The 18111-nt window shown below is 64.3% G+C and overlaps 1 protein-coding gene across 1 annotated transcript; it reads left to right on the forward strand.

Annotated features, from left to right (window-relative positions):
• Positions 1-1573: 1573 nt before the first annotated feature.
• Positions 1574-17141, forward strand: NPC1L1 (NPC1 like intracellular cholesterol transporter 1). The gene is made up of 18 exons (XM_064175498.1): positions 1574-3183; positions 4674-4774; positions 5818-5987; positions 6463-6591; positions 6728-6910; positions 7653-7770; positions 9145-9272; positions 10324-10461; positions 11017-11106; positions 11940-12130; positions 12210-12337; positions 13584-13701; positions 13945-14000; positions 14083-14233; positions 15314-15545; positions 16343-16456; positions 16739-16901; positions 16991-17141. The coding sequence occupies exons 1-18, from the start codon at positions 1574-1576 to the stop codon at positions 17116-17118; spliced, it is 3948 nt and encodes a 1315-aa protein (XP_064031568.1). The 3' UTR covers positions 17119-17141.
• Positions 17142-18111: the final 970 nt, after the last annotated feature.

Genomic DNA, 18111 nt, shown 5'->3' on the forward strand with positions numbered 1-18111 from the left:
ACTCGCCTCCTTCCCAGCTGCCTGGCACCACCCCCAACGCCCACATCCTCAGTCCCAGGCTGGGGGGAAGAGTTTCCCACGCCTGGTACAGCCTCTCCTCCAGCCTCGGGGGTGGTGTCCTGGGTGGGCACACCCCTACCCCGCCCCCTTGCCATGCCCCTTTTGCACCCCCCGGCCTGGGCTCGCTGCGGGGAGGAGGAGCGGGGGGGGGCTGCTGAAGGACCCGGGGGGGGGCACCTGGGCATCATCTTGAGGAGGGGGGCACTCGGGCAGCTGCTGGGGGGGGGGAGCAGACGGGCACCTCCCCAGCGTGGGCTGGCAGTGCCAATCGATCAGGGTTAATGATCACAAAGCATTTACAGCCTCGCAGAGGCCTGATTGGCTTCTGTGCCATCAGGCCAGGCAGACCTCACCCACCCTGGGCACCCCTCCCCTGGGCACCAGCTCTTATAGGGGCAAGCTGAAGGCAGTGGCATCCCTTTGCCCACTGCCATGCCAGGCTCAGTGGCACTGGCAGGTGCGGTGCTTGGCACCCTCCTGACGCTGGTAGGTGATTGAGGGTTGGCATGGAGAGGGGGTGCCAGGGCTTGGGATGCTGGTGGCAAAGCTGTGGTGGTGCCCATGGGGGAAGGTCTGGGGGTGGCACAGCTCAGGGGGCAGGAGTGTGGTGCCCATTGGGTGGCACTCGGAAGGGCTGGGGGTGGCAGAGCCAATGTGGTGCCCGTGGCGGTGCTGGTTGGGTGTGTTTGGAAGTGGCTGGGGGGTGGCAGAGCTGGAGGGACACTGATGCAGTGCCCACTGTGGTGCCCGTTGGATGCCATTTGGAGGGGTTGAGGGTGGCAGAGCTGGTGCCATGCCTGGCGTGGTGCCCATCAGGTGCTGCTGGGGGGTGGCAGAGCCAGGGGAACACTGGCACATGCCATGTCATGGGGCTGAATGTGGCAGAGCCGGGGAGATGCCAGTGTGGTGCCCATCGTGGTGCCCATCAGGTGTCATTTGGAGAGCCTGGGGGCAACAGAGGCAGCAGGAAGCTGTCATGGTGCCCATCACAGTGCCCATCACAGTGCCCATTGAGTGCCATTTGTAGGCACTAGGAGTGACAGAGCTGAGGGGACTCTGCTGTGATGCCCATTGGGTGCTGGGGGTGGCAGAAATGGACTCATGCCAGCATGGAGAGGCTGGGCACAACAGAGAGCTGACGAAGTGCCCATCACGGTGCTGCTTGGAGGAGCTGAGGGTGGCATCCCTTGGGTGCCCTTTGACAGGGCTGGGCACAACAGAGCTGACACAGTGCCCACCACGGTGCCTGTCAGGTGCTGCTTGGAGGAGCTGAGGGTGGCAGAGATGGGATCATGCCAGCGTGGCACCCCTTGGGTGCCCTTTGGAGGAGCTGGACACAACAGAGCTGACTATGCCCATCCTGGTACCCCTTGGGTGCTGCTTGGAGGAGCTGAGGGTGGCAGAGGTGGGATCATGCCAGGGTGGCACCCCTTAGGTGCCCTTTGGAGGGGCTGGGCACAACAGAGCCCACACGGCAGTGCCTATCGGGTGCTGTTCGGAGAGGCTGGCATAGATGGGATGCCCCTCGGGGCACCATTCGTCGAGCCGTGCCCCTCACCGCTGCCAACCTGGATGCCCGCAGGCTGCCCCCTCGCTGACGCCCATCCACCGAGCTGGGTACTGCTCCTTCTACGGCGAGTGCGGGCGCAACCCCGAGCGGAACACATCGCTGGTGGCATCCAATGTGCCCTGCCTGGCAAACAGCCCTGCCCGGGCAGCCTCGGGGCAGCTGCTGGCACTGCTGCGCTCCGTCTGCCCCGAGCTGGTGCAGGATGCCAACCAGACCACCTTCGTTTGCTGCAACCTGGCACAGCTTTACGCCCTCCAGCTAAGCGTGGCGCTCTCCGGCGCCGTCCTCTCCCGCTGCCCATCCTGTGCCAGGAACTTTGCCAACCTTTACTGCCACAACACCTGCAGCCCCGACCAGAGCCTCTTCACCAACGTCAGCCGCATCGTCAACCGCACCACGGCGCTGGGCACCCGCCAGCTGGCAGTGGTGGAGTACCAGGCTTACTACGGGCAGGAGTTCGCCGACGCCTCCTTCGCTTCGTGCCAAGGGGTCCGGCTGCCAGTCACCGGCGGCTATGCCATCGACACCATGTGCGGCCGCTACGGTGCCCGCCTCTGTACCACCCAGCGCTGGTTGGACTTCCAGGGGGACGTCAACAACGGCCTGGCACCGCTGCAGATCGACGTCCACCTGGTGCCCAACGGTACCCAGCTGCCAGATGGCATCGCGCCGCTCTCTCCGCCGGCTTGGAGCTGCGCCGAAGCTCCCAGCGCCGAGGACGAGCCTTGTTCCTGCCAGGATTGTGCCCAGTCGTGCCCGCCCATCCGTGCCCCCACCGACCCGCCGCCACCCTTCCGCCTGGGCGCCGCGGATGGGGCATTGGTGATCTGTGCCCTGCTCTTTGCCATCCTCTCCCTCACCTTCATCTTCGCTCGGCTCTCCAAGCGCTGCGTGCCCAAGAAGCCTCCCGCCCCACGGCGGGCACCGGAGCGGCACAGCAGCTGCTGTGCCAGCTGCCTGACCGATGCCCGCCACCACCGTTTGCTAGCCAGGGGGTTCCGCTGGTGGGGCACGCTGGTAGCCGGGCACCCCTTGGTGGTACTGCTGGTGACGGCGGTGGTGACAGGGGGGTTGGCAGCTGGCATGGCCAACCTCCGGCTCACCACCGACCCGGTGGAGCTGTGGTCGGCGCCTGGCAGCCGTGCCAGGCAGGAGAAGGCATTCTACGACCAACACTTCGGACCCTTCCTCCGTACCAACCAGGTGATCGTGACGGCGCCCGGGCGGCTCGGTGCCAGCTACGAGTCGGTGCTGCTGGGTGCCAAGAACTTCAGCGGGGTGCTGGCAGAGGAGGTGCTGCTGGCACTGCTGGAGCTGCAGGAGCAGCTGGCGAACATCAGCGTCGTGGCACCGACGGGCAAGGTGGTGGCGCTGAACGACGTCTGCTATGCCCCCCTCAACCCCGAGGTGCCCACCCTGAGCGACTGCTGCGTCAACAGCCCCACGCAGTACTTCCAGAACAACCGCACCCACCTGGGCATGGTGGCAGCTCAGACGGCTGGCAAAGAGACTGGCACCGCGGACTGGCGAGACCACCTCATCTACTGCGTCAAGTGGGTGCTGGGCTCGGGTGGGTGCCCGAGGGCGGGGGAGGGGGGGGGGGTCAAGGAGGTGACTGTGGGGTGCCCGGGGGCTGCTGGGCACGGGGGAGTGCCAGTGGGGTGTTGGTAGCAGGGTGCTGGGCATGGTGCGGTGCCCGTGGGGTACTGGGCATGGGGGAGTGCCAGTGGGGTGCTGGTAACAGGGTGCTGGGCATGGGGGAGTGCCCATGGGATGCTATATGTTGGTGCTGGGCATAGTGGGGTGCCCATGGGGTGCTGGGCATGGGGGAGGGCCCATGGGGTGCTATATGTGGGTGATGGGCATAGTGGGGTGCCCATGGGGTGCTGGGCATGGGGGAGTGCCCATGGGGTGCTATATGTGGGTGATGGGCATAGTGGGGTGCCCATGGGGTGCTGGGCATGGAGGAGTGCTCGGCATGGAGGAGTGCTCATGGGGTGCTATATGTAGGTGATGGGCATAGTGGGGTGCCCGTGGGGTGCCCATGGGGTGCTGGGCATGGGGGAGTGCTCATGGGGTGCTATATGTAGGTGATGGGCATAGTGGGGTGCCCGTGGGGTGCCCATGGGGTGCTGGGCATGGGGGAGTGCCCATGGGGTGCTATATGTGGGTGATGGGCATAGTGGGGTGCCCGTGGGGTGCCCATGGGGTGCTTGGCATGGGGGAGTGCCTGTGGGGTGCTGTTTACAGGGTGCTGGGCATGGGGGAGTGCCCATGGGATGCTATATGTGGGTGCTGGGCATAGTGGGGTGCCCATGGGGTGCTTGGCATGGGGGAGTGCCTGTGGGGTGCTGTTTACAGGGTGCTGGGCATGGTGTGGTGCCCATGGAGTTGGATCTTTAGGATGCCCAGCAGTCTATGGGGTGCCCAGCATGGCATGGTGCCCGTGGAGCAGTAGGGTGCTTGGCTGCGTGACTGGGGTGGTGGGCATAGGGTCCTGGGCATGGCACAGTGCCTATCAGGTGCCATCTATGGGGTGTCCAGCACAGCACAGTACCCATGAGGTGCAGTTTATGGGGTGCCCAGGATGGCATGGTGCCCATGGGGCAGTAGGTTGTGGAGCTGGGGTGCTAGCTCAGTGGCACACAGCATGGCACCAGTGCCAGTGGGGTCAAGATGATGCCCATAGTGTTGTGCATGGCACCGGTGCCCATGAGGCACTGATCTGGAGGGGCAGAGTGGTGCCCATGGGGTGAGCAATTATGGGCCTGGGGTACTATCTCTGTGGCACCCAGCATGGCACAGTGCCAGGGCATGCTGAGCTGTGAGGCTGAGCTGATGCCCGCCGGGCACGGAGGCTGTGCGAGGCTCAGGCTGCTGCCTGCACCCCAGATGCCACCTTCAGAGCCCCCAGCGTGGCAGCCTGCCCACAGGGTTGCCAGTTCCAGGGCTGGGCAGCGTGCCCACGGCGCTGCAGTGAGGGGTGGGCAGGGGTGCTGGGGTGGGCACAGCCTCTGCTGACCTGGCACCGTGTCCCTGCCAGCTCCCCACTCTCCTTCAAGGACATCACTGCGCTGGAGCTGAGCTGCATGGCACAGTACGGGGGCCCTGTCTTCCCCTACATCGCCTTCGGGGGGTACCCCGGTGAGTGCCAGCCTAAGGGGGCACCCTGGGTGGGGGGAGGGCTGATGTTGGCACCCCGAGGGTGGGGAGGAGCTCCCTGCTGAAGGGTTGGGCTGGAGGAGCTCCGGAGGGCCCTGCCAAGGGGAACTGAGTCACACTGTGTGGGTGGTGGCATCCTGGCACGGGTGGTGGCGTGGTGGTGGTGTGGGTGGTGGTATCATGGCATGGGTGATGGCATCATGGCATGGGTGGTGGCGTGGTGGTGTGGGTGGTGGCATCATGGCATGGATGATGGCATCGTGGCATGCATGATGGCAACATGGTGTGGGTGGTGGCATCATGGTATGAGTGATGGCATCATGGCATGGGTGATGGCATCAAGGTATGGGTGATGGCATCATGGCATGGGTGATGGCATTGTGGCATGCATGATGGCAACATGGTGTAGGCGGTGGCATCATGCCATGGGTTGTGGCATCATGGTGTGGGTTGTGGCATCATGGCATGGATGATGGCATCGTGGTATGAGTGGTGGTATCATAGCCTGGGTGATGGTATCGCAGTGTGGGTGGTGGCATCGTGGCATGGGTGATGTGCTCATGCCATGGATGGTGTGGTCACCTCACTGGTGATGTGATTGTGCCATGGATGATGGCATCACCCCACGGATGATGTGGTTGTGCCATGGTGTGGGTGGCATCGTGGCATGCATGATGGCATCGTGGCATGGATGATGGCATCAAGGCATGGATGATGGCATCATGCCACGGGTGTTTTGCTCGTGCCATGGGTGATGTGCTCATGCCGTGGGTGATGGCATCAGGCCATGGGTGATGTGCTCATGCCGTGGGTGATGGCATCATGCCATGCCTGCTGTGCCCATGCCATGCCCGCTGTGCCCATGCCCCCAGCTGGCTCCAGCCTCCCTTCAGGGAGCTGCCAAGCCCCAGGTGGTCTCCTCTCAGCTTCCTCCTCCCTTCCCTTGCTTGGCTCCTCTCAAACCCTCTGCTGGCAACTCGTGGAGGTGGTTTGGGATGCGATGCCCTCTGGTGCCACCCTGCCAGGCTCCGAGTACACCGAGGCCGAGGCTCTGATCGTCACTTACTCGCTCAACAACTTCCCCCGCACCGACCCTCGGCACCAGTGGGCACTGAGCTGGGAGGAGAAGTTCCTGCAGGTGGTGCAGGACTTCCAGCGTGCCCACCCCGAGCTCTCCGTCAGCTACATGGCAGAGGTGAGGCACCCAGCGGGCACGGGCTGGGGTGGGTGGCACCCTTGTGGTGCCCAAAGCTCCGTCAGCTGCATGGCAGAGGTGAGGCACACAGTGGGCATGGGCTGGGGTTGGTGGCACCCTTGTGGTGCCCAAAGCTCCATCAGCAGCACGGCAGAGGTGAGGCACACAGTGGGCATGGGTGAGGAGCAGCCTGTGGTGCCCAAAGCTCTGTCAGCTGCATGGCAGAGGTGAGGCACACAATGGGCATGGGCTGGGGTGAGTGGCACCAATGTGGTACCCAAAGCTCCATCAGCAGCATGGCAGAGGTGGGGCACTCAGTGGGCATGCAGTGGGATGAGTGGCACCCTTGTGATGCCCAAAGCTCCACCAGCTGCACGGCAGAGGTGAGGCACTCAGCGGGCACGGGCTGGGCTGGTTGGCACTCTCGTGGTGCCCAGCACTCCCCCCTGCCCACTGTGCCCTGCTGCCCTGGCAGCGCTCCCTGGAGGATGAGATCAACAGGACCACAGCTGAGGACATCCCAATCTTCACCATCAGCTACCTCGTGGTCTTCATCTACATCGCCCTGGCACTGGGCGACTACACAGCCTGGCACCGCGTCCTGGTAGGTGTGCCCGAGGGGCTGACCTCAGAGGGGCCATGCCACCGCCTGCAGGTGCCCCCCTCCAGCAGCTCAGGGGTGCTGAGAGGTTGGTTGGCACAGACACATGCCACACACACACACCCCCACCCCGGGGCAGGTGGAGTCCAAGGTGACGTTGGCACTGGGGGGCATCGTCGTGGTGGTTGGCGCCGTCTTCGCCTCCATGGGCTTCCTGGCACTGCTGGGGCTGCCCTCGTCCCTCATCATCCTCGAGGTGGTGCCCTTCCTGGTGCTGGCAGTGGGTGCTGATAACATCTTCATCTTCGTGCTGGAGTACCAGGTCAGTGGGCACGGCGGGTGGCAGCAGTGGGTGGCATGGGGATGCCATGGGGGGGGATATGGAGCTGCATGGGGCAGGATGGGACAGGTGTGGGCATGGGGCAGGTGGGCACTGGGGAAGGTTTAGGGACACCACACATGTGCCAGTGGGGGAGGTGGGCACCAGGGCAGCTTTAGGGACCCTTCATGTGGATGCCAATGGGGCAGGTGGGCACTGGGGCAGCTTTGGGGGGGCAGAGTTTCCTATGGGGGCATAAGGGCACCTGTGGGCATCAGAAATCCCTGTAGGGCAGGTGGGCACTGGGAGAGGTTTAGGGACACCACACATGGGTGCCAATGGGGGAGATGGGCACTGGGGCAGCTTTAGGAACCCTTCACGTGGGTGCCAATGGGGCAGGTGGGCACTGGGGCAGCTTTGGGGGGGCAGAGTTTCCTATGGGGGCATAAGGGCACCTGTGGGCATCAGAAGTCCCTGTGGGGCAAGTGGGCACTGGGACACCCCTGGGGTCCCTGGGGACAAAGGTTTCAGTGGGGCACGAGGGCACCTGTGGGCATGGGGAGGGGTCCCAGCAGGGCAGGTTGGCACACTTTGATATGGGCATCCCACAGTGGCATGGGGAACCCGTGGGGCACAGTGGCCTCTGCTGTGCCCCTGGCAGCATCCCTGGGCTGGGTGCCTGTTTGGGGGCGCCTGGGGTGGGTGCCCTCACCATGGGTGCCCCTTTCCTCCCCACCCCTGCCAGCAGCAGTCGCAGCGGGCACCGGGCGAGACGCGGGAGCAGCACATCGGGCGGGTGCTGGCACAGGTGGCACCCAGCATGCTGCTGTGCAGCCTCTCCGAGGCCATCTGCTTCTTCCTGGGTGAGCTGGGCACGGCGGGGGCACAGAGTGGGCACAGAGATAGCATGGGCATGGCTGAGACAGTGGGCACAGAGAGGGCACAGAGATGGGAATGGCTGACAGAGCAGGCACAAGGATGTGGGGGGCATGGCAGGGACAGTGGGCACAGGGTGGGCAGAGGGATATTAGGGGCATGGCAAGGACAGGGGGCACAGAGTGGGCACAGAGATATGATTGGCATGGCAAGGACAGAGGGCACAGAGTGGGCACAGGGATGTGGGCGTCATGGCAGGAATGGGAGCATAGGAGAGGGATGTAGAGGGGCACAGGGGCACATGGTTGGCACAGGGACATGGGGAGCATGAGGGCACAGTGGCATGAGAGACACAGAGGGCACAATGTGGGCATAAGGCCATGGGGGAACACGGAGCTGGCATAGGGAGTGTGGAGTGGGCAGGATGATGGGGGGGGCACACTGTGGGCATAAGGAGAGGGGGAGTGGGGCACGGAGGGCATGGGTGGCAAAGGGACACAGGGCACAGCACCATGGCACACGCAGCTGGGGGGGGCATACTGTGGGCATGGGGGGAGGGGGCACGGGGGCATGGGTGGCAAAGGGACACAGGGCACAGCACCATGGCACACACAGTTGGGAGGGGCACACTGTGGGCATGGAGGGAGAGGGTTAGGTGGCAAAGGGACACAGGGCACAGCAGCATGGCACATGCAGCTGAGAAGGGGCACAGGGGGCATGGGTGGCAAAGGGACACAGGGCACAGCAGCATGGCACACGCAGCTGGGAAGGGGCACAGGGGGCATGGGTGGCAAAGGGACACAGGGCACAGCACCATGGCACACGCAGCTGGGAAGGGGCACAGGGGGCATGGGTGGCAAAGGGACACAGGGCACAGCAGCATGGCACATGCAGCTGAGAAGGGGCACAGGGCGCATGGGTGGCAAAGGGACACAGGGCACAGCAGCATGGCACACGCAGCTGGGAAGGGGCACAGGGGGCATGGGTGGCAAAGGGACACAGGGCACAGCAGCATGGCACACGCAGCTGGGAAGGGGCACAGGGCGCATGGGTGGCAAAGGGACACAGGGCACAGCACCATGGCACACGCGGCTGGGAAGGGGCACAGGGGGCATGGGTGGCAAAGGGACACAGGGCACAGCACCATGGCACACGCAGCTGGGAAGGGGCACAGGGGGCATGGGTGGCAAAGGGACACAGGGCACAGCACCATGGCACACGCGGCTGGCACCACACAGGCAGTGGGGCAGGGGGTGGGGTGAAGGCAGCGCTGCCGCTGCGCGGTGCCTGCCGCCGCTGGGTGCCCCCCGGCAGGGGGTGGGCGCTGCGGGTGGGTGCCCTCTGACGCGGGGTGCCCGCAGGTGCCCTCTCCTCCATGCCAGCTGTCCGCACCTTCGCCCTGACTGCCGCCGTCGCCATCCTCTTCGACTTCCTGCTGCAGGTCTCCTGCTTCGTTGCCCTGGTGGCACTCGATGCCCGGCGCCAGGAGGTGTGCCACCCCAGCCTGGCACTCCGGGGTGCCCCTGGGTAGGGGGGGTGGGCACAATCTGGGTGCTGGAATGGCCTCTGCTGCTCCCATTAGGTGGTAGGCATGAGGTTGGCAGGGTTTGCACAGGGTGCCAGTGGGCATTAGAGGTGATTAGAGTGGGCATGGGGTGCCCGTTGGGGTGAGGCTGGTGCCTAAGGTGGGCACAAAGTGGGTGCTGGAGTGACTCCTGTGACTCTCATTAGGTGGTAGGCATGAGGTTGGCAGGATTGGCACAGGGTGCCAGTGGCTATTAGAAGTGATTAGGGAGGGCATAGGGTGCCTGTGGGCAGAAGGGTGGGCATGAAGTGGGCACCAGAGTGGCCCCTGGCACCTCCATTAGTTAGTAGGCATGAGGTTGGCAGGATCAGCACAAGGTGCCAGTGGGCATTAGAGGTGGTTAGGGTGGGCATGGGGTGCCCGTGGGGATGGGCACAAAGTGGGCACCAGAGCACCCCCTGCCACTGCCATTAGGTGGCAGGCATGAGGTTGGCAGGATTGGCATGGAGTACCAGTGGGCATTTGAGGAGGTTAGGGCGGGCAGGGGATGCCCATGGGGATGAGGGTGGTGCCTGGGGTAGGCACAAAGTGGGCATGGGGTGCCCCAGGTGGGCTCTCGTGGGCATGAGGGTGCCTGGGATTACCCTCAGGTGCCCATGGGCAGTAAGGTCCTCAGGGTGGGGGTGAGGTGCCCTGGGCACTGTGGTAGGCACAGGGGGTGCAGAAGACACAGAGGGTGGGTGTGGAGTGCCCATGGGGTGCCTGAGGCACTGGGGTGAGCATCTGATGCCAGTGGGCAGGAGGGTGCCCAGAGTGGATACAGGAGTGGGCATGGAGTGCCCTCAGGGTGCTGCCTTCCTTAGGGTGCCCTGGGCAGTCACAGGACGCCCATGACCCAGAGGGGTTGGCATGGGGTGCCCATGGCCACTGGGATGCCCAGGCTGTGTGTGGGGATCACCCCTCAGTGGATGGGGGACCCGTGCCAGGCCCCATGCCAACCTGGTACTGCCCACAGGCTGCCCGCTACGACGTCTGCTGCTGCTGTGGGAGGAGCAAGGAGGGTGCCAGGGGGCCTGGTGCCCGCCTGCTGCACCCCCTGATGCACAGGTTCTACACCCCCCTGCTGCTGCACCGCCTGGCACGGCCTGTGGTGGTGAGGGGGCATGGGCAGGGGGCACCTGGGCTGCCGTGGCAGCATGTGGGGGGCATGGATGGCACAGAGGGCACAGGACATGTGAGAGGGTATTGGGTGGCACAGGGGATGATGGGACCTTGGGGGGCATGGAAATTGGGGGGGGGGTATGTGTGGCATGGCAGGGGCATAGATGCATGAGAGGTTATGGGGCATGGGTGGCATCATTGGCATGGGGGCTGGAGGATGCCATGAGGGGCATGGGTGGCATGGCAGGGGCATAGGAGAGTGAGAGGTTATGGGGCATGGGTGGCATCGTTGGCATGGGGGCTGTGGGAGGCCATGGGTGGCACTCTGGGCACGGGCATAGAGGCTGGGCTGGGGCACGAGGGACCTGGAGAGGCTGGGGGCACTTGGAGGGCATGGAGGGGTTGAGGTGGGCACAGGAGGGGCAATGGAGGAGGAGCTTGAGGGAGCCCAGGGGTGGGCTCTGGGGGGCGCTGTGGTGCTCGGGAAGGGGGCAGGAGGTGCCAGGAGGTGCCAGGGGAGGGTGCCCTCACGGGGCTGTGCCCACAGGTGCTGCTCTTCCTCTTCCTCGCCTGCGCTGGCATCTACCTGACCCTGCAGGTGTCAGTGGGGCTGGACCAGGAGCTCTCCATGCCCACGGTGGGCACTGGGCACTGGGCACGGGGGGTGGCTCCTGTAGAGGGTGGGATGGATCCTATAGGGATGCCACCAGGAACCCAACGGTGCCACCAAGGCACCTGTGGGTGCTGCCAAGACCCTATGGGTGCCACTGTGGCACCTGTGGTTACCACCAGGACCTGATGGCTCTCACCAGGACCCCATGGGTGCCACCAAGGTCCTGTGAGTGCCACCAAGGCTCTTGAGTTGCCACCAGGATCCCATGGGTGCCACCAAGGTCCTGTGAGTGCCACCAAGGCTCTTGAGTTGCCACCAGGATCCCATGGGTGCCACCAGCACCCTCTGGTTGCCATCAGAACCCCATGGGTGCCACCAACACCCCATGGGTGCCACCAAGGTCCTGTGAGTGCCACCAAGGCTCTTGAGTTGCCACCAGGATCCCATGGGTGCCACCAGCACCCTCTGGTTGCCATCAGAACCCCATGGGTGCCACCAACACCCCATGGGTGCCACCATCACCCTGTAGGTGCCACCAACACCCTCTGAGTACTACCAAGACCCCATGGGTGCCACCATGGCCCCATGATTGTCTCCAACACCCTCTTGGGTACCACAAACACCCTCTGGGTACCACCAGGACCCCATGGGTGCCACCAACACCCTCTGGGTACCACCAGGACCCCATGGATGCCACCTGTGGTTACCATCAACACCCCGTGGGTGCCACCAAGACTCTCTGAGTGCCACCACCACCCTCTAGGTGCCACCACAACCTCATAGCCATCACCAGCACCCTCTGGGTGCCACCAGGGATGCCACAGGTGGGTGCTGACGCTGTTGGGTGCCCCCTCCAGGACTCGTACCTGCTGCAGTACTTCTCTGCCCTCAACCAGTACCTGGCCGTGGGGGTGCCAACCTACTTCGTCACCACAGAGGGCTACAACTTCTCCTCTGCAGAGGGCACCAATGGCATCTGCTCCAGCTCGGGCTGTGCCCCCAACTCCCTCACCCACACCATCCAATATGCCAGTCGCTTCCCCAACGTGTGAGTCACCCAGGCTGGCAGCTGGGGGCATGCCCAGGGGTGCCACCTCAGCCTCCTTGCCAGCCCTGCCTCTGCCCAGGTCCTACCTTGCCATCTCTGCCACCTCCTGGGTCGATGACTTCCTGGACTGGCTCAACCCCACCGGGCGCTGCTGCCGCATCCACACCAGTGGCAACCTCACCGGGCAGTTCTGCCCCTCCACCACCAGTGAGTGGGCACCAGGGGTGGCCAAGGGGGCACCTGAGGGCTGCAGTGTGGTGGGCAGAGGGGGCACAGGGAGCTTTTGCTGTGGTGGATGTTGGGTGCCCGTCACAGTAGCCAGGAGGTGCCCACCGTGATGGTTACTGAGTGTGCAGTGGGTGCCCACTGGGTGTGCATTGGGTGCCCACCATGGTGGTTATTGAGTGTGCGGTGGGTGCCCACCGTGGTGCCCACTGGGTGTGCATTGGGTGCCCACCATGGTGCCCACTGGCTGTGCATTGGGTGCCCACTCTGATTGCCATTGAGTCTGCACTGAGTGCCCACCACGGTGCCCATTGACTGTGCATTGGGTGCCCACTCTGATTGCCATTCAGTGTGCAGTGGGTGCCCACCACAGTGGTCATGGAGTGTGCAGTGGGTGCCCACCATGGTGCCCACTGGCTGTGCATTGGGTGCCCACTCTGCCATTGAGTCTGCATTGGGTGCCCACCACAGTGGCCATGGAGTGTGCATTGAGTGCCCACTCTGATTGCCATCGAGTCCGCACTGAGTGCCCACCATGGTGCCCATTGGGTGTGCATTGGGTGCCCACTCTGATTGCCATTCAGTGTGCACTGGGTGCCCACGACGGTGCCCATTGACTGTGCATTGGGTGCCCACCATAGCAGCCATTGGGTGTGCACTGGGTGCCCACCACAGTGCCTATTGAGCGTGCAGTGAGTGCCAACCACAGCGGCTGTTGTGTGTGCATTGGGTGCCCACTCTGGTGCCCAGTGAATGTGCATTGGGTGCCCACCATGGTGCCCATTGGCATTCCATTGGGTGCCCACCGTGGTGCCTGGTGGGTGCACATAAGAACCCACTGTGGAGGTCACTGGAAGTATCTTGAGTGCCCATGGTGATGCCCACTGTCAACAGCCTGATGCCCATTGGCTTCCCATTAAGTGCCCATTGGATGCCCACGGTGATGCCCACCTGCAGCTCCCATTGGGATCCCGCTGGGTGCCATCGGGTGCCTGCTGTATCTCCACTGGGTGCCCATTGGGTACTTGCCATGGTGCCCATTGGTTGCCCATTGAAAGCCCACCACAGTGCCAATCAATTGCCCATTGGATGCCCACCAGGATGCCCACTGAAGACTATCAGGTGCCCTCTGGGGTGCCTACCATGGGACCCATTGGCTGCCTGTTGTGTTGGCCCTTGGCACTCCACTGGCTGCCCATGGGGGTGCTGAGGGTGCCCATGCCCACAGATGGCCTCGGCTGCTTGCGCCGCTGCCTGAATGCCACCCGGCGCCCGACGGTGCCCGAGTTCCAGAAGTACCTGCCCTGGTTCCTGCACGACCGCCCCACCCTGCAGTGTGCCAAGGGGTAGGTGCCACCCTGGAGTGAGGACCACCCCGTGTGGGCACTCACAGGGGCTGCCCAGGGTGGGCACTGTCACCTGAGGTGGGTGCCAGCAATGGGAAGGTGACACCATACAGCTGGCACCAGGCGGGTATGGGTACACGCAGAGGGGCATCAGTGTGGGCACAGGAGTGCCCTCCCCATGCTCTGGCTGCCCCCTCCCCATGGCACCAGGTGCCCCTTTACCCAGTGCCCTTCCTCCCACAGAGGCCTGGGTGCCTACGACACGTCGGTGAGCATGGATGCCAATGGCACCATCCTGGGTGAGTGTGGTGGTGGTGGGGGGAGTGTGGGTGGCACAGGGTTGGCATCCTGAGGTGCCCAGCTGACCGTGCCCACCCACAGCTACCCGCTTCATGGCCTACCAGCGCCCGCTGCGCACCTCCCAGGAGTACACAGCTGCCCTCAGAGCTGCCAGGGCCCTGGCAGAGGAGATCACCACCACCCTGCGCCAGGTGCCTGGCACCCACCCTGACTTCCATGTCTTCCCCTACACGTAGGTGCCAACCACATGCCAGGGCGGGTGGGAGGCTGGGAAATGGTGCCCAGCCTGGAGTGCTGATGGTGCCCAGTCCGGGGTGCTGCCCTGCTTGGGCATCCCTCACCTCATCACCCACTCATGCCCCCCATTGCTATGTTAGGGGGCATAAGTGGGTGATGAGGTGACAGGTGCCCAGCCCAGGGTGCCCAGGTCAGGGTATCCAGCCCGAGGTGCCCATGGCAGGGTGCTGTGGGTGCCCAGGTCAGGGTATCCAGCCCGAGGTGCCCATGGCAGAGTGCTGTGGGTGCCCAGGTCAGGGTATCCAGCCCGAGGTGCCCATGGCAGGGTGCTGTGGATGCCCAGGTCAGGGTATCCAGCCCGAGGTGCCCATGGCAGAGTGCTGTGGGTGCCCAGGTCAGGGTAACCAGCCCGAGGTGCCCATGGCAGAGTGCTGTGGGTGCCCAGGTCAGGGTATCCAGCCCGAGGTGCCCATGGCAGAGTGCTGTGGGTGCCCAGGTCAGGGTATCCAGCCCGAGGTGCCCATGGCAGAGTGCTGTGGGTGCCCAGGTCAGGGTATCCAGCCCGAGGTGCCCATGACAGGGTGCTGTGGGTGCCCTTGGTAGGAGGCAGAAGTAGGTGCCCTGGTCAGGGGCTGGTGTAGGTGCCCAGGTCAGGGTGCCCAGCCCAGGGTGCTGTGGGTGCCTGATTAGGTGGTCAGAAACAGGTGCCCAGTTGTGCCCAGCCTGCTGTGGGTGCTTGAATGCCCTGTTGGGAGTCACTAATGGGTGCCCAGTTAGTTGTGCCCAGCCCAGGGGTCAGAAGTGGGTGCCTTGGTAAGGGGTTAGTGTAGGTGCCAGGTCAGGGTGCCCAGCCTGGGGCACTGTGGGTGCTCTGGTGCCCGGTTAGGGGTTAGAAGTGGATGCCTGTCAGGGCACAACACAGGTGCCCAGTTGGTAGTGCCCATCCCAGGGTGCTGTAGGTGCCCCAGTGGTTGAGGCATGAGCACAGGTGCCCACTGAGGGGTGCCAGGTGCCCGCTGAGGGGCGCCAGGTGCCCGTGCCTTGGTGCCAGCGTGGTGGTGACCCTCCCTGGCAGGGTGACCTACGTCTACTACGAGCAGTACCTGACGGTGGTGCAGGAGGGGTTGGTGATGCTGGCACTGTGCCTGGTGCCCACCTTCGTGGTCTCCTTCCTGCTGCTGGGCACAGACCTGCGCTCCAGCGCTGCCACCCTGATCACCATCGCCATGATCCTGGTGGACACCGTCGGTGCCATGGCCCTGTGGGGCATCCCCTACAACGCTGTGGCACTCATCAACCTCGTGGCGGTGCGGGGGGCACAGGCTGGCACTGGGGCACACAGGGCTGGCACCGGGACTGGGGCACAGAGGGTGGCATGGGGATGTGGGGCACAGAGGGTGGCATGGGGATGTGGGGCACACAGGGCTGGCACCGGGACTGGGGCACAGAGGGTGGCATGAGGATGTGGGGCACACAGGGTGGCATGGGGTCATGGGACACACAGGCTGGCACCGGGACTGGGGCACAGAGGGTGGCATGGGGATGTGGGGCACACAGGGTGGCATGGGGTCATAGGACACACAGGCTGGCATCGGGATGTGTGGCACAGAGGGTGGCATGGGGACTGGGGTACACAGGCTGGCATGGGGATGTGGGAGTGGCACTAGGGATATAGGGCACACAGGGTGGCATAGAGATGTGGGGTGGCACTGGGGATGTGGGGCACAGAGGGTGGCATGGGGACTGGGGCACACAGGCTGGCACTGGGGCACATAGGCTGGCACCAGGACTGGGGCACAGAGGGTGGCATGGGGATTGGGCACACAGGGTGGCATGGGGATGTGGGGCACAGAGGGTGCCATGGGGACTGGGCCACACAGGCGGGAATGTGGGGCACACAGGGTGGCACAGGGACATGGGGATGGCACTGGGTATGTGAGGCACAGGGTGGCATGGGGATATGGGAGTGGCACTGGGGATATGGGGCACACAGGGTGGCACTGGGCACAAGGCATGCAGGGTGGCATAGAGATGTGGGGTGGCATGGGGGCCCAGCTGTGGGCACCCCGAGGTGGCAGCCTGGGTGACAGCTCTGCCCCTGCAGGCTGTTGGCATCTCAGTGGAGTTCGTGTCCCACATCACCTGTGCCTTCACCCGCAGTGCCCAGCCCTGCCGCCTGGCACGGGCTGCAGACGCCACCACCAACATGGGCAGCAAGGTGGGCACAGGGCAGGGTGGTGATGGGCAGGGTAGGGTGGCAGGGACACCCCTGACCCTGCCCTGGCACAGGTGGCACAAGCCATTGAGGCTACCACCAACATGGGCAGCGAGGTGGGCACAGGGCAGGGTGGTGATGGGCAGGGTAGGGTGGCAGAGACGCCCCTGACCCTGCCCTGGCACAGGTGGCATGAGCCATTGAGGCTACCCCCACCATGGGCAGCGAGGTGGGCACAGGGCAGGGTAGGGTGACAGAGCCATCACTGACCCTGCCCTGGCACAGGTGGTGTCCGGGGTGGCCCTGACCAGCCTGCCTGGCATCGTGGTGCTGGCATTTGCCAAGGCACAGCTGATTCAGATCTTCTTCTTCCGCCTCAACCTCATCATCACCCTGCTGGGGCTGGCACATGGCCTCATCTTCCTGCCCGTCCTGCTCAGCTACATGGGTGAGCCCCCGGTGGGCACTGCCCTGCCCACACCAGCCCCTCCCCGGAGCCTGCTGCCAGCCTGGCACTCACCTCCCTTACCCTCACAGGTCCGAGCTCGAGGGTGGCAGCGAAGGAGCCACCGAGGGACCCGAAGGGGCAGCAGGGAACAGGGCTGGGCCTTGGCAATCCTTGCTTCGAGGGCACGGAGAGGGGCACGGTGCCCGGGCAGGGCTGAGCCCTGCTGTGCCACTCCAGTGCCCTCCTGTGCCCTTCTCCATCACCTTTTCTACTGCTGCTGCTGCTGTATTTAAACTGCTTTTGGCACACTCGGGACTGGCTGAGCTGGCACAGGCTGGGGGGCATCGTGGGTGGGCACAGAGGAGATGGGGCACACAGGGTGGCATGGGGATGTGGGGCACAGAGAGTGACATGGGGCACACAGGGTGGCAGAAGGACAGTGGGTAGCACTGGGGACATGGGACACACAGGGTGGCACTGGGACAGGGGGTACACAGGGTGGCATGGAGCCAAGGGGTAACACTGGGACCTGTGGCACTCAGAGTGGCATGGTTATGTGAGGTGGCACTGAGGACAGGGGGCACACAGATTGGCACAGTTATGTGAGGTGGCACTGGGGACAGGGGGCACACAGATTGGCACAGTTATGTGAGGTGGCACTGAGGACAGGGGGCACACAGAGTGGCATGGTTATGTGAGGTGGCACTGGGGACAGGGGGCACACAGAGTGGCATGGTTATGTGAGGTGGCACTGGGGACAGGGGGCACACAGAGTGGCATGGTTATGTGAGGTGGCACTGAGGACAGGGGGCACACAGAGTGGCATGGTTATGTGAGGTGGCACTGAGGACAGGGGGCACACAGAGTGGCATGGTTATGTGAGGTGGCACTGGGGACAGGGGGCACAGGCACTGTGGGTGGGCACCACAAGGACAATGTGGGGTGCAGCTGGGCACTCCTCCTCCTCCTCCTCTTCTCCTCCTCCTCCTCTTCTCCTCCTCCTCCTCTTCTCCTCCTCCTCCTCCTCTCCTCCTCCTCCTCCTCTTCTCCTCCTCCTCCTCTTCTCCTCCTCCTCTTCTTCTTCTTCTCCTCCCCTTTATCCCCTCCCTAACCTCTCCCTGGATGCCTTCCTCCAGGTCCCTCTCACCTTCCTCCCCCTCCCTTCCTCCTCCTGACCTCCCTATGGAGTCTCCTGCCCCATGAGGCCCTC

This window comes from Pogoniulus pusillus, chromosome 42 (assembly GCF_015220805.1).
Source record: "Pogoniulus pusillus isolate bPogPus1 chromosome 42, bPogPus1.pri, whole genome shotgun sequence".
NCBI classification, from domain to species: Eukaryota; Metazoa; Chordata; class Aves; order Piciformes; family Lybiidae; genus Pogoniulus; species Pogoniulus pusillus.